The 12,163-nt window shown below is 35.0% G+C and overlaps 2 protein-coding genes across 4 annotated transcripts in view; both read right to left on the bottom strand.

The window, feature by feature from the left end:
- Positions 1 to 7,282, bottom strand: part of LOC145331677 (uncharacterized) — a 39,810-nt gene extending 32,528 nt beyond the window's left edge. For all 3 annotated transcript variants that reach the window (XR_013883827.1, XR_013883828.1, XM_080176464.1), the window contains exons 1-6: positions 7,179 to 7,282; positions 6,454 to 6,530; positions 5,568 to 6,026; positions 4,457 to 4,529; positions 3,484 to 4,130; positions 2,806 to 3,052 (exon numbers count right to left, since the gene is read on the bottom strand). Coding sequence is in view for 1 of the 3 variants with exons in the window: in XM_080176464.1 (XP_080032590.1) it covers positions 2,806 to 3,052; positions 3,484 to 4,130; positions 4,457 to 4,529; positions 5,568 to 6,026; positions 6,454 to 6,530; positions 7,179 to 7,213 (1,538 nt within the window). In the remaining 2 variants the exon portion in view is untranslated. The remainder of the gene's footprint in view (positions 1 to 2,805; positions 3,053 to 3,483; positions 4,131 to 4,456; positions 4,530 to 5,567; positions 6,027 to 6,453; positions 6,531 to 7,178) is intronic.
- The window catches only part of LOC145331678 (uncharacterized), a 40,246-nt gene continuing 35,335 nt past the window's right edge, over positions 7,253 to 12,163 (bottom strand). Inside the window, exons 20-22 of the mRNA XM_080176465.1 lie at positions 9,344 to 9,441; positions 8,946 to 9,003; positions 7,253 to 8,216 (exon numbers count right to left, since the gene is read on the bottom strand). Coding sequence (XP_080032591.1) covers positions 8,187 to 8,216; positions 8,946 to 9,003; positions 9,344 to 9,441 — 186 coding nt within the window. The 3' untranslated portion in view covers positions 7,253 to 8,186. The remainder of the gene's footprint in view (positions 8,217 to 8,945; positions 9,004 to 9,343; positions 9,442 to 12,163) is intronic.

The raw sequence follows: 12,163 nt of genomic DNA on the forward strand, positions 1-12,163 counted from the left end.
CTAAAAGTATAAACAATTTAACCCTTTAAGGAAGATAATCTCAAATTAGAAAAATGTTAAAACATTTATTATCACTATTTTAGTATTTACCCAAAATAAAAATAGCAATCTACGTAATTAAAAAACAAAACAGCTTCTTGACATATTAATTGAAAAATAAATAGAGAGAAATGTGAATAAGCATTTAAAAGAGATAATAAACAGGAACATTTAATTGAAGAATAAGAGAATAAAATTTGTAAAGCAAACAGCAAGAACATTGAAAAAAAAAGTTGTTATTTCTGATAATATGTAATAATCTGTGGGTATTAAGATGCAAAATACTACTTTAGAAAAGATTTTACAGTAATTTAGTTTTTTTTATATCATAAAACCAAAAAAAGTAAATAAAACAATCAATAAATCTAACCAAAAGCAGGGTAGTTATAGCCCGCCACCTCTATTTCTTATACATCAAATATTCATTTAACCCAAGCAATGAAAATGTACACTTACCATGAATGTAATATCAAAATCTGAAAAATTAACATTAACAAAAGAGTTAAAACATTTATTTCAAATCAGAAAAGATCATAAATAATATAATAATATAACAATTTTTTCTTCTAAATTTGCTTCTTGTTCTTGTAATCTTCTTAAATTCCTGACAAATTTGTACTTAAAGGAAGCCTGAAAGAGATAAACTGCTCTAAATGCTGAAAGACAACCAAAAGTAGACCAAATAACCAAAATTCGAAGTCATAAGCATCAATAAAAAAAATTATAAAATTACATTTTATGTAGATAAAATATTAAGTTTTAAAGCACTTGTAATAGAAATTTCAATTATATGTTTTGTCAGCTAGAAGCAAAACAATGAACTTATTTTAGAATGCCAGTAACTGATAACATTTTTTCAATAAAAACAACCAATTTCTTTGTCAAAATCTCTCAAAACAAAACATTTTAACTTCTGTTTGTAAGCATAAAATCCTGGCAGAAAACAAAGAAACTAATATAAGTATCTACAGATGCTCCGTTGTGATTGGTTGTTGAGCAAATGTGGTCTGCAGGTTGGCTGGAAATACTGAACCGTGGAATTCTTGCACTACAGTTCTCTTATTTGATCACAGAAGTTGAACCAAAGGGGTAGTTGCATGAAATGCATTTAAACTTGGATTCAATGAACTGCATGTTTTTTCCTGTTTAATAGTGTAAACAACATTTATAAGCAATATATATGAAAAAATTTCAATTTTCTACTATGTAGTTCAAAAAATACTTCGATATCATATAATATTTTTTTGTTGTAAATATGCAATTTATTTTGCTGGCTTCTTTCCATAAAAACAGCATGATGACTAATTTTATTGTAATACAATAATATATATGTTTAATTGTATACTTGTAAATTATGCTTGAAATATTTTTTTTGAAATACAATTTATGCAACTACCCATTTATTTAAGATATTTATTGACCATGTTTACTTTATAATTGAAAATTGTAACTATATGTATAGGTTCTAACCCTTAGACTGATTGAAAAGTATTACTTTGAGCCACTGGAGTTTCAGAAACTGCATGAAAAATGAACAGTTTAGTTATAGACAAACACTAACAAACAGCCTGATTCTTTATGTTTGCCACAAATCTGTCTGGCTTCAGTCATTTTATCTGAAAGATGTGTCTAATTAAAGTGCTTACCTGCCAACCTCACCCTCCCTCCATCCTATTTGAAACATAAAAATAAAAAAAAATAAAACAATAACCCTAATCATGAAAACTGATGCCTTTTTAAATGAAAAAAGCTATCTGTCCTTTCATCAACATGAAAAGCCCCTAAAACAGAAGGAAATTTGATTCTGATATCCTTATCCAAAAATTTTTGTAAATCGGACCAAAAACTACAAAGTTATCAAGAAAAATTAGAAAAATATAAAATAGCCTAACACCTGTTAAAAGCAATCTTACCGCCATGGATGTTTTATCTTTAATTATGCTTCAAAATGTTGGCAATGTCGTCAAGAAGATTCAGCAGTCAAACGTTAGAAGGGAATTCTAATTATAGCCATAGAATTGACGAGAAGGCATTGACATTTTATTTGAATTGGTGAACGAAGTGAAGACATCTTTTTTTATTCATAACCTAACTAAAAAAAATTGCTTGGTTTATTGTAGGGACAAGGGAATGATATTCTGACAAACAATTATAATGGAAAATTTCCCCACAACCCTCTTCCCCTTTTCCTCCCCTTTTTTTCCACCCTTCTTCAGTTAATTGAAACACTTATAAACGTCAAGTTTATCAAATTTTCATTGTGTTACAATGATCTTGAAACAGGAAAGATTTTTTGTATAAAACTTAAAAAGGTTTCGTGATTTTTGTAGAATTTATTGTTAGAAAATCTACCCCTGGGTTCATTGTTCTTATTTCTAACCCTTACCAATATAAAAATTATTAAACCAAATGAATACTTAACATAACAGAATAAAATTACCTTTATAACAAAACATCTAACTATGCAAAAGATAACACACTGAACATCTTTTTTTATTTTCATTTTGATAACTATAAAATATATACTGAAAAAATTGGATACAACAATTTGTTGGAATAAAATTTCCTCTTAAAACAGTGGAAAGTAAAAGAAATAATTTTTTAATTTTCACAATAATGTATAAAAAATACACTCAAAAAAGAACTAACTGATTACCTATATGATTAGGTATAAATACTAAAATAACACTTGATTAATAAAACAAATTAATATATAAGTACACAGTTAAAAAGAAAACTGAATACTTGATAAAACAAAGAAACTACCTGTCAGTCATTCCGTCATGAATATTAGGATAGTTGGCACCTTCTCTGGCAATACCAGACATTCCCAGTCCTGCGTGTGATCCAGGTCCAGACATTCCCAGTCCTACATGTGTTCCAGGTCCAGACATTCCCACTCCTGATTGAGAGGTAGGTCTTGACATTCCCAGTCCTGCTTGTGTGCCAAGTCTGTATGACTGGTCATCAGCAAGGGAATCTTCTGGATCATAAGTTCGTCCAGCTGGCACACCTAACACAAAGGGATAGTTCCATTAAAATGATTTTCGATGAAGGACATTCACATTGAGATACTCAGAGTTATTAAACTTTTTTGTTTGAAGATTTCAATATCAACTGTAACGATCAAGTTCTCTTCTTTAGGAAAATTTGACATAAGTCCCGAGATAGACTTAGATCAATTTATTAAAAAAAAGAATGATCCCAAAAAAATGTTTGTTGAATTATTTGATGTCTCACTGTCTATGATCTACCTATGGAGCCGACCAATGGAAGCAGTCAGATTTCTGAATATGGTCACACGTGACAACGACGATAATGGATGAGTAGAAACGGGCTAAACAAACAAACAAACAATCTATTAAGAAATCAAAGTCTTAGTCTAAAAAATGAGATTCCTCAATAACCCTGCTAATAATACCATAAATCACCGATTAACATTACCTGGTTTACTAGCAGAAGGATTGTGCCTTTCGCGTCGCTCTAAGCTTGATCTGTCCATTCTAGTTTGATCCCTATAGGCCCCAGGCTCATCTCTTTGTCTATCCCCATCCCCACTTGGAATCCTGTGCACCCTTCTTGTTTCTGACCTCTCATCAAATCTTTCCGGAGTATTCCTACTTTGACCTGACCTTGGACTAGCACGCCGGGGCATGGGCTCTTTGCTTGGATTACGTTGTATTTGCGGATTTTCTGGTAAGTTATTGCCACTCGGATTTCTAAACCTTGATGGACTTGGTCTTGACCTGTGTGGTTCATCACTAGGACTTCTGTGTCTACGCGAGGGTTTGATGGCATCATAACTTGGGCTGCGATATCTTTGCCTCCTAGGACTGGCAGGACTTTTTCTGGAAGATCTTCTAGGGCTCGTTCTTGATGCCCTTTGTGAATACTCCTTGCTGTTGGACCTATTCATGGATGGGGCTGGAGGGGGTGACAGTGTCATAACGGGAGGTGAAGGGGTTCTTATATTGGCGAACGACATTGGGGGTGGTGCAGCCACTCTGCTGGAGGCTCCAGGTCCTGATCTGTCCCGAGATCCAGCTCTTCTCTTTTGCGGAGGTGGCGAATCGGACCTGTCCCTTCGAGACCTAAAATAAGATTTTATTGGATCACAAAAAACACGTAAAAAGCTATCTTTAGTAAATATTTAAGTTTTAAAAGCTATTGATCAATCTCAATCCAAGATTACTTTATATATCAAACTAACATCTTTGAACAGACCAAAAATCCTTTTCAAAAACTAAGGTTTTCATTTTCAATTGTCCTTTTTTTGACATTTTAAACATATATTCACTCGCGCTACTTATCTATGTTATTAGGTTTGTACGTACTTACTACTTACACACAAAAAGAAATAATCAGTTGCTACAAACAGGAACACATCATGTTACCTTTACATAAGGATTTACTCTACCTGGCGCTTGAGTGCTTGTTGTGGTGTGAGGGTGGGGGTGAACCATGTCTTATTCTCGGGGAGGATTCTCTCCCTAAATATTTTGATTAATTCATAACAAGCTTTCAATAATGATCAAACCAGTTGACTTAGTGGTTACGCCCCTAGAGGCCTTTAAGGGCAGAGAGGGGAAGGTAAGTTCACCCTCCACCATTTAGATTTTAATTCTAAAAATAAAGGGAGGGGGCGGAAGTGACATTTTTTGAAACCAAAACTAAAAGCCAAAGGAACTAAATAAAGAGTTACAGCTCTGAGATTTGACATGGCAGTTGCTTTAATTAATAGTTACATTATGGAACTGTTAAAAAACGACGGCGGAACCGCTGATTCCACCGAAAATTACCGTTTTCCGCCGAATTTATTTTTGCATATTTTCGCCAAATTAGACAGTTCTCAATCATCTGAGATAAACTTTTTTTTCCATAAAATTTTCCCATCATCATTATTAGACATCCTATTACTCTATAAATAAATGATACAAAATGGAACCTAAAAATGACTAACTTACCAGGGAGTAAGGGAGGGGACAATGGGCAATTAATTCAATATAAGAGTTATGAAAGAAAGGGCATGAAATCCAGTTTAATCCAATAAATTTGTAGGAAATTATAAAGGGATTGTTAATTGAATAATAGATTTCCATAGCGTCATGTAAAGTGAAATCACAACTTGTTTTTGATGAAATATATTGAGGTTTTTTGGTGTGATTTTTATATTAAAAGATTATTGGACCCGGCCCGCTCCTAGCAAGAATATGACTACCCCTTTTTATTCTGTTTATTTCCCTTGCCCCTTTACCCCACCTCCCTTCTCCCTTCTCCCCGTCTGCTACATTCCAAACTAACACAACGAGTGTTTATTTCCCTTCCCCCCACTTCCCTTATCCTGTCTCCCCGTCTGCAATATTCAAAACATACATAACGAGTAGCGGCATTCTATGCGCAAGTCCCCAAACTCAGTCAGAAACTGCTAAATTCTTGCACATTCCCTTTGAGCCAGTCCCCTAAGTCTGAGACTCCTAAAAATTGAATATTCGATCCATTGTCCCCTCCCTTACTCCCTGCTAACTTACCTTTGGCATAACGTCTTGTATCAGAGGTGGACCGGGTAGGCGAAGGAGATCTATTTCTAGTGATGTGTGGAGATCTATTTCTAGTGATGTGTGGAGATCTATTTCTGGTAGTGTGAGATGGTGGGGGGTGTGGAGATCTATTTCTGGTAGTGTGAGGTTGAGGGGAGGGTGGAGATCTATTTCTAGTGGTGTGTGGAGATCTATTTCTGGTAGTGTGAGGTGGTGGGGGGTGTGGAGCTCTATTTCTGGTAGTGTTAGGTTGAGGGGAGGGTGGAGATCTATTTCTAGTAGTGTGGGATGGAGGGGGATGTGGAGATATATTTCTGGTATTGTGGGATGGAAGGGGGTGTGGAGATCTATTTCTAGTAGTGTGGGATAGAGGGGGGTGTGGAGATCTATTTCTGGTAGTGTGAGATGGAGGGGGTTGATCATACAGAAATCCACGAAATCTTGGCTCACCTAAAATTAACCGTTTTCAGTCATTTTAATTATTTGCATAAAAATGTTACATTCTAGAAATACTAGGTAAAACAGTTCAAACGTTTCAACCATAATTTTAATATACAAAAGCAATTTTTTTATCATCAGTGCAGTGGTGATGTTCATCAATTTATCATACTTTGTGTTAACCCAAGGGAGATAGGGGATATTCGGCTATAATAACGTTTTATTATTTGTTGGCTATTATTGATTTTTTATTTTTGGTTCATTAAATTAGGTGTCAAAACGGCTCAACCACTAACTGTAATCTACAGAAGGGTAATTATGTGTACCATTAATGGGGCTGTACATCAATTTATCGGATATGTTTAACCCTTTGATCCCTGGTTAACAATTAAGACTAAGTCAATCACATTAATTTATATTTATAAATCTATCTACATACCTGCATTTCTTCTGGGATCATCAGTTTGTCTAGGATCCGAGTTTTTACCATTCCTGCTGGAACTAGAACCCTCGTCCCTAAATGAGAGAATGTTTAAAATAAAATGTATTTACTATAAAGGGGGGAAATATGTCTTCTCTAAGACTTTCAAAAAGATAGACAGTTGCTTTAAGATGGAACCGCAAAAACCACCGTTAACAGTAATTTTTTTGCTTTTAATCCCCATTTAAGACAATTTTGAATCATAATTGACATTTTTATAATGTATGAAAGTACAACATTTTAAATTTTAAAACTGAAACTTTTCCACCCTTTACAAAAAAAAAAATTCATATCATAAAAGTAAAGTTGACATTAAAATATTGTTATCGATGAATTTTTTACTTATTAACAACCAAGCAATCTCTTTTAAAAGTAGCTTGCGTCTTTTTGAGTAACATACATTTATTTCATTACTAGTAGTACAACCTTTTGTATAATTGTAATAACAAAGGATATATTATTACTTGAATCTTACACCAGATTTGCATGTTCTCTCAAAGTGAAACGTGCAGTGTGCAAAAATAACGATTCTCCCCTTTTATTCCCTTTACCCCATCCCCTCCCCTCTTACTGTATGAACGAACAGACCAATGAATGAGTTCCAAGTAAGCAAGCTAATTCGACTACTATTTTTCCCCTGTCATAATATCCACGTACTATATACAACTATTGTAATAACTCACCCATAGGAATGATGTATTCTTGGATCTCGACTCATTTTTACAAACAGTTTATCCAAAGCACATTGTAATAATAATCTTGAAAAAAATATACATAATAATATGAGAAAAATTATGACTTTTTTGGTGTCACTAGGTTGGGTTGATAAAGACCATCTTTTCTAACACTTAAACTCATGTTATTGCTATTTATTTTGTTGAATGCCTCAATTTTATAATAAATAAAAAAAATTATTTCATAATAAAAACTCAATTCTCAATAGTATACTTGAAAATTAAAGTAATCAACTTTTTCATCTGTCTTTTGTTTTGGCACATATGAAAATGTTATAAAATCTTCAAAGAAAACTTTTCTCTTTAAAGTTAAATCTTTAGAGAATAAAATATGAGAATACACCAATGAGACATTTTTTACTTCAATCTGTATATAAAGCAGACTATGAATTAGTTTTTCACACAGAAATTTACTGAAATGTAAAGAAAATTAAGAATGAAAGCAAAAAAGAAATCCGGTGTTTCTTTCCTGTAGGGTTGGGCCGGATATTCGACCATTTTCAATATCCGACCGGATACCGGATATTAAAACTATCCGGATACCAGACATCCGGCTGATTTTCAATACTGGATATCTTGTAATTTTCCGGATATCGAACAATGGCCTGATATCCGGCCGAAACTGGATATCCGGCATTATAAATCAGCCAGATATCCGGTATCCGGCCAAAAAAGTATCCGGCTCAACCCTACTTTCCTGAAGTCAAAGTTACGTTAAATACAAAGTTTTTATTAACTTTAATGTTCCTTAGACTAGACATAATGGAAGTGATTGATTTATCATATAAAATATTGGGAGATTTTTTTTATCAATATTCATAGCACAATCTTAATATTGAATACAAGTTAGTAAACTCTGTATGTTTGTGAAAAACCAATAATTAAATATAATTTTAATCAGAAAGAATTACTATAGGTTTAAAAAATAAAAAAATGCATTCTTGTGTTGATCATCTTCTACGCTTTGGCCGCTTCGGTCAACTTAGCCCTGAAAAACATTTCAGATTCAACAAAAAATTTTCTCCCAGGATAAATTTCTCTTGTGAGGGTGACGGTAACCCCCCCCCCCCCCCGAAAAAAATAGCTATAAACCATCACAGCACCTATGAGAAGCTTCACTTTTAAGGAGAACCATATCGTTCACTGGTCAGCGAGATCCTCTTGTACAAACATACAAACTTACAAACGTTCTATTACTTTTATATAATGATTTAATTTAATAGCAGAGCAGAATACAAATATTTCATACATTATTAATTCTATAGAAGGTGCAATTAGTTTCTATTTAGTTATAAATTAAAATAAAATAGATAATCTTCGGTCGTTAAATGTCTTATACTTTCGTGTTGAAAGTTGGTATAAGAAGCATCGGTTAGAGGGTTTAAAGATTAGCGTAATACACTAGAGGGAGAAAGGCTTAAATAACTGTATCTCCCCATCGCAACTGTCTTGTGCAACCTTTCTATTGGATCATTGAAAATCAACCAATGGTATCGCTTATATTACACAGCCAAGTAGCAGAAAATTATTTAGAAGAAGACGAAAGAGGTCTTTGAAAAATGAAGGGAGGTAGTTGTCTGTATATACATCTATACTATAGATCTGTTGTTTAAAGTGAAGTTGATTAAAAGGATTATTTAATTAGCTAAAACACTATATCTTTACCTATTATATTTTTTTTATGTACTAATAAAATTTTTTAAAATCTGAAAAGTTCCTGTAAAAGGTGAGATGCTCTTTCTTTCCATCAAACACAATATCCAATTTCTCATTCTCCTGATCACACCGTGATAAATAAATTTTAGGCTTCCAATGATTTGATTCAAATCACTTAATTTTTAGTAGAACATGCTTAAAAGTCTTCAATTAGGTATCTTTCTCGGGTAGTTAAACTATGAAATTTCAAAAATATTTTTGACTATCATTTGTTAGTGTTCATTTAATATCCGGCTATAATTTAATTTGATCAGGAAAAATGTTTTTATATCTTAAACAAATAAATAACTGCTTAAGCACAAAAAAAACGTGGATGGAAATACGTAAAATAATCAGATAGACAAAGTGAATTATAGAGTAGCTTCTGCTTCGCTATTTAAACTAAATTGATTTTATTTTCCTTCAGATCATTTGCAAACTGTAGGATCTTGGAGAGGATCTTCTCCATCTTGGACAGGACAAGGGTTGCATCCGTTGGGTTCTTGGTTCCAAGTACCTGAAGATCATAAATAAAATTACCCCTTGTATATATTTCAATTATTGGTTAAAAAGTATGGACACTACAACTAATTGAAATCAACTAATCTAAAGGTAATAAATTACCCAAAGCCTAAAGTAATACTGAGCAAAGAAATAATATAAGATGGTTAATTATACATACACCTCACAATTCATTACTAAAAAAATTTGGGTATAGTCCTTTTCACGACATCCCTCCATATGGAGCGATTATTTTAATTGATCGCCTCTTATGACATGGGGCGATGTAATGGCTTCTTGAAAGGGGCGATTTAATAGCCCCTTATAATAAGAGGCGATGTTATGGCTCCTTGAAAGGAGCGATTTAATAGCCCCTTGCCCTAAGAGGCGATTAAATGATCCTTTATCGCTCCTTTATCGCCCCTTCTAAAGAGGAGATGATATGTCCTCTTATCCCAAGGGGCTATTTAATTAAATATCGCCTCTTCATGGCCCCTTCACTATTATATATATCTTAGTCCCTTGATGGCCCCTACATTGCCCCTTCATCGCTCCTCCATCGCTCCTTCTCCAAATTTATTTTACATTGTACTTTGATGGCCCCTACATCGCCCCTCCATCGCCCCTTCATCGCTCCTTCTCCAAATTTATATTACATTGTACTTTGATGGCCCCTACATCGCTCCTACATTGCCCCTACATCGCTCCTCCATCGCTCCTTCTCCAAATTTATATTACATTGTACTTTGATGGCCCATACATCGCCCCTCCATCGCTCCTACATCGCCCCTTCTCCAAATTTATATTATATTGTACTTTGATGGCCCCTACATTGCTCCTCTAGCGCCCCTTCATCGCTCCTTCTCCAAATTTATATTACATTGTACTTTGATGGCCCCTACATCGCTCCTACATCGCCCCTTCATCGCTCCTCCATCGCCCCTTCATCGCTCCTTCTCCAAATTTATATTGCATTGCAACTTGATGGCTCCTACATCGCTCCTACATCGCCCCTACATCGCTCCTACATCGCTCCTACATCGCCCCTTCATCGCTCCTTCTCCAAATTTATATTACATTGCAACAAGTTGGCCCCTACATTGCTGCTACATCGCTCCTACATCGCTCCTCCATCGCTCCTTCATCGCTCCTTCTCCAAATTTATATTACATTGCAACTTGATGGCCCCTACATTGCTCCTACATCGCTCCTCCATCGCTCCTTCATCGCTCCTACATCGCTCCTTCTCCAAATTTATATTACATTGCACTTTGATGGCCCCTACATCGCTCCTCCATCGCCCCTTCATCGCTCCTTCTCCAAATTTATATTACATTGTACTTTGATGGCCCCTACATCGCTCCTCCATCGCCCCTTAATAGCCCCTTACCTTAATTTATATAACAAAGCTCCTATATAGCCTCTCCATCGCCCCTTAATAGCCACTTAATTTAATTATATAACATAGCCCCTACATAGCCTCTCCATCGCCCCTTAATAGCCCCTTACCTAAATTTATATAACATAGCCCCTACACATAGCCTCTCAATCGCCCCTTAATAGCCTCTTACCTTAATTTATATAACATAGCCCCTACATAGCCTCTCCATCGCCCCTTAATAGCTTCTTACCTTAATCTATATAACATAGCCCCTACAAAGCCTCTCCATCGCCCCTTAATAGCCCCTTACCTTAATCTATATAACAAAGCTCCTACATAGCCTCTCCATCGCCCCATAATAGCCTCTTACCTTAATTATGTAACATAGCCCCTACATAGCCTCTCCATCGCCCCTTAATATCCCCTTACCTTAATTATATAACATAGCTCCTACATAGCCTCTCCATCGCCCCTTAATAGCCCCTTACCCGAATTTATATAACATAGCCCCTAAATAGCCTCTCCATCGCCCCTTAATAGCCCATTACCTTAATTTATATAAAATAGCCCCTACATAGCCTCTCCATCGCCCCTTAATAGTCCCTTACCTTAATTTATATAAAATAGCCCCAATATAGCCTCTCCATCGCCCCTTAATAGCCAATTTATATAACATAGCCGCTACATAGCCTCTCCATCGCCCCATAATAGCTCCTTACCTTAATTTATATAACATAGCCTCTCCATCGCCCCTTAATAGCCCTCCATCGCCACTTAAAAGCCCCTTAAAAGCCCCTTACCTTAATTTTATAACATAGCCTCTACATAGCCTCTCCATCGCCCCTTAATAGCCCCTTATATCCTCCTTCAAAACAGTTATACACCTTCCCAGGATCTATTGGAAGCTACCCTATAAAGGAGAACCATATCGGTTCTGCAGTTAGCGATCTTCTTTGATACATACAGACAATGATCCTGTTACTTTTTATAAGGATTAAAAATAAAATGGCCTAAAGCCATCTCATTACCCATAGGAAGCTTCACTGTAAAGGAGAACCATGTCGGTTCAGTGGTTAGCAAGGTACAGACAGACATACATACAGACAAAGATCCTGTTACTTTATTATAAGGATTAAAATAAAATAGTTATTAACCTCCCCAGGACCTATGAGAAACTACCCTATTAAGGAGAACGATCTCAGGACCTATAGGAATCTTCACTGTAAAGGAGAACCATATTGGTTCAGCGGTTAGCAAGATCCTTCGGTACAGACAGACATTCATACATACAGACAAAGATTCTGTTAATTTATATTAAGAAATACAGATAAAATAGTTATAAACCTTTCCAGGACTT

This window comes from Acartia tonsa, chromosome 11 (genome assembly GCF_053477335.1).
Source record: "Acartia tonsa isolate MP-2025a chromosome 11, ASM5347733v1, whole genome shotgun sequence".
Classification (NCBI taxonomy): Eukaryota; Metazoa; Arthropoda; class Copepoda; order Calanoida; family Acartiidae; genus Acartia; species Acartia tonsa.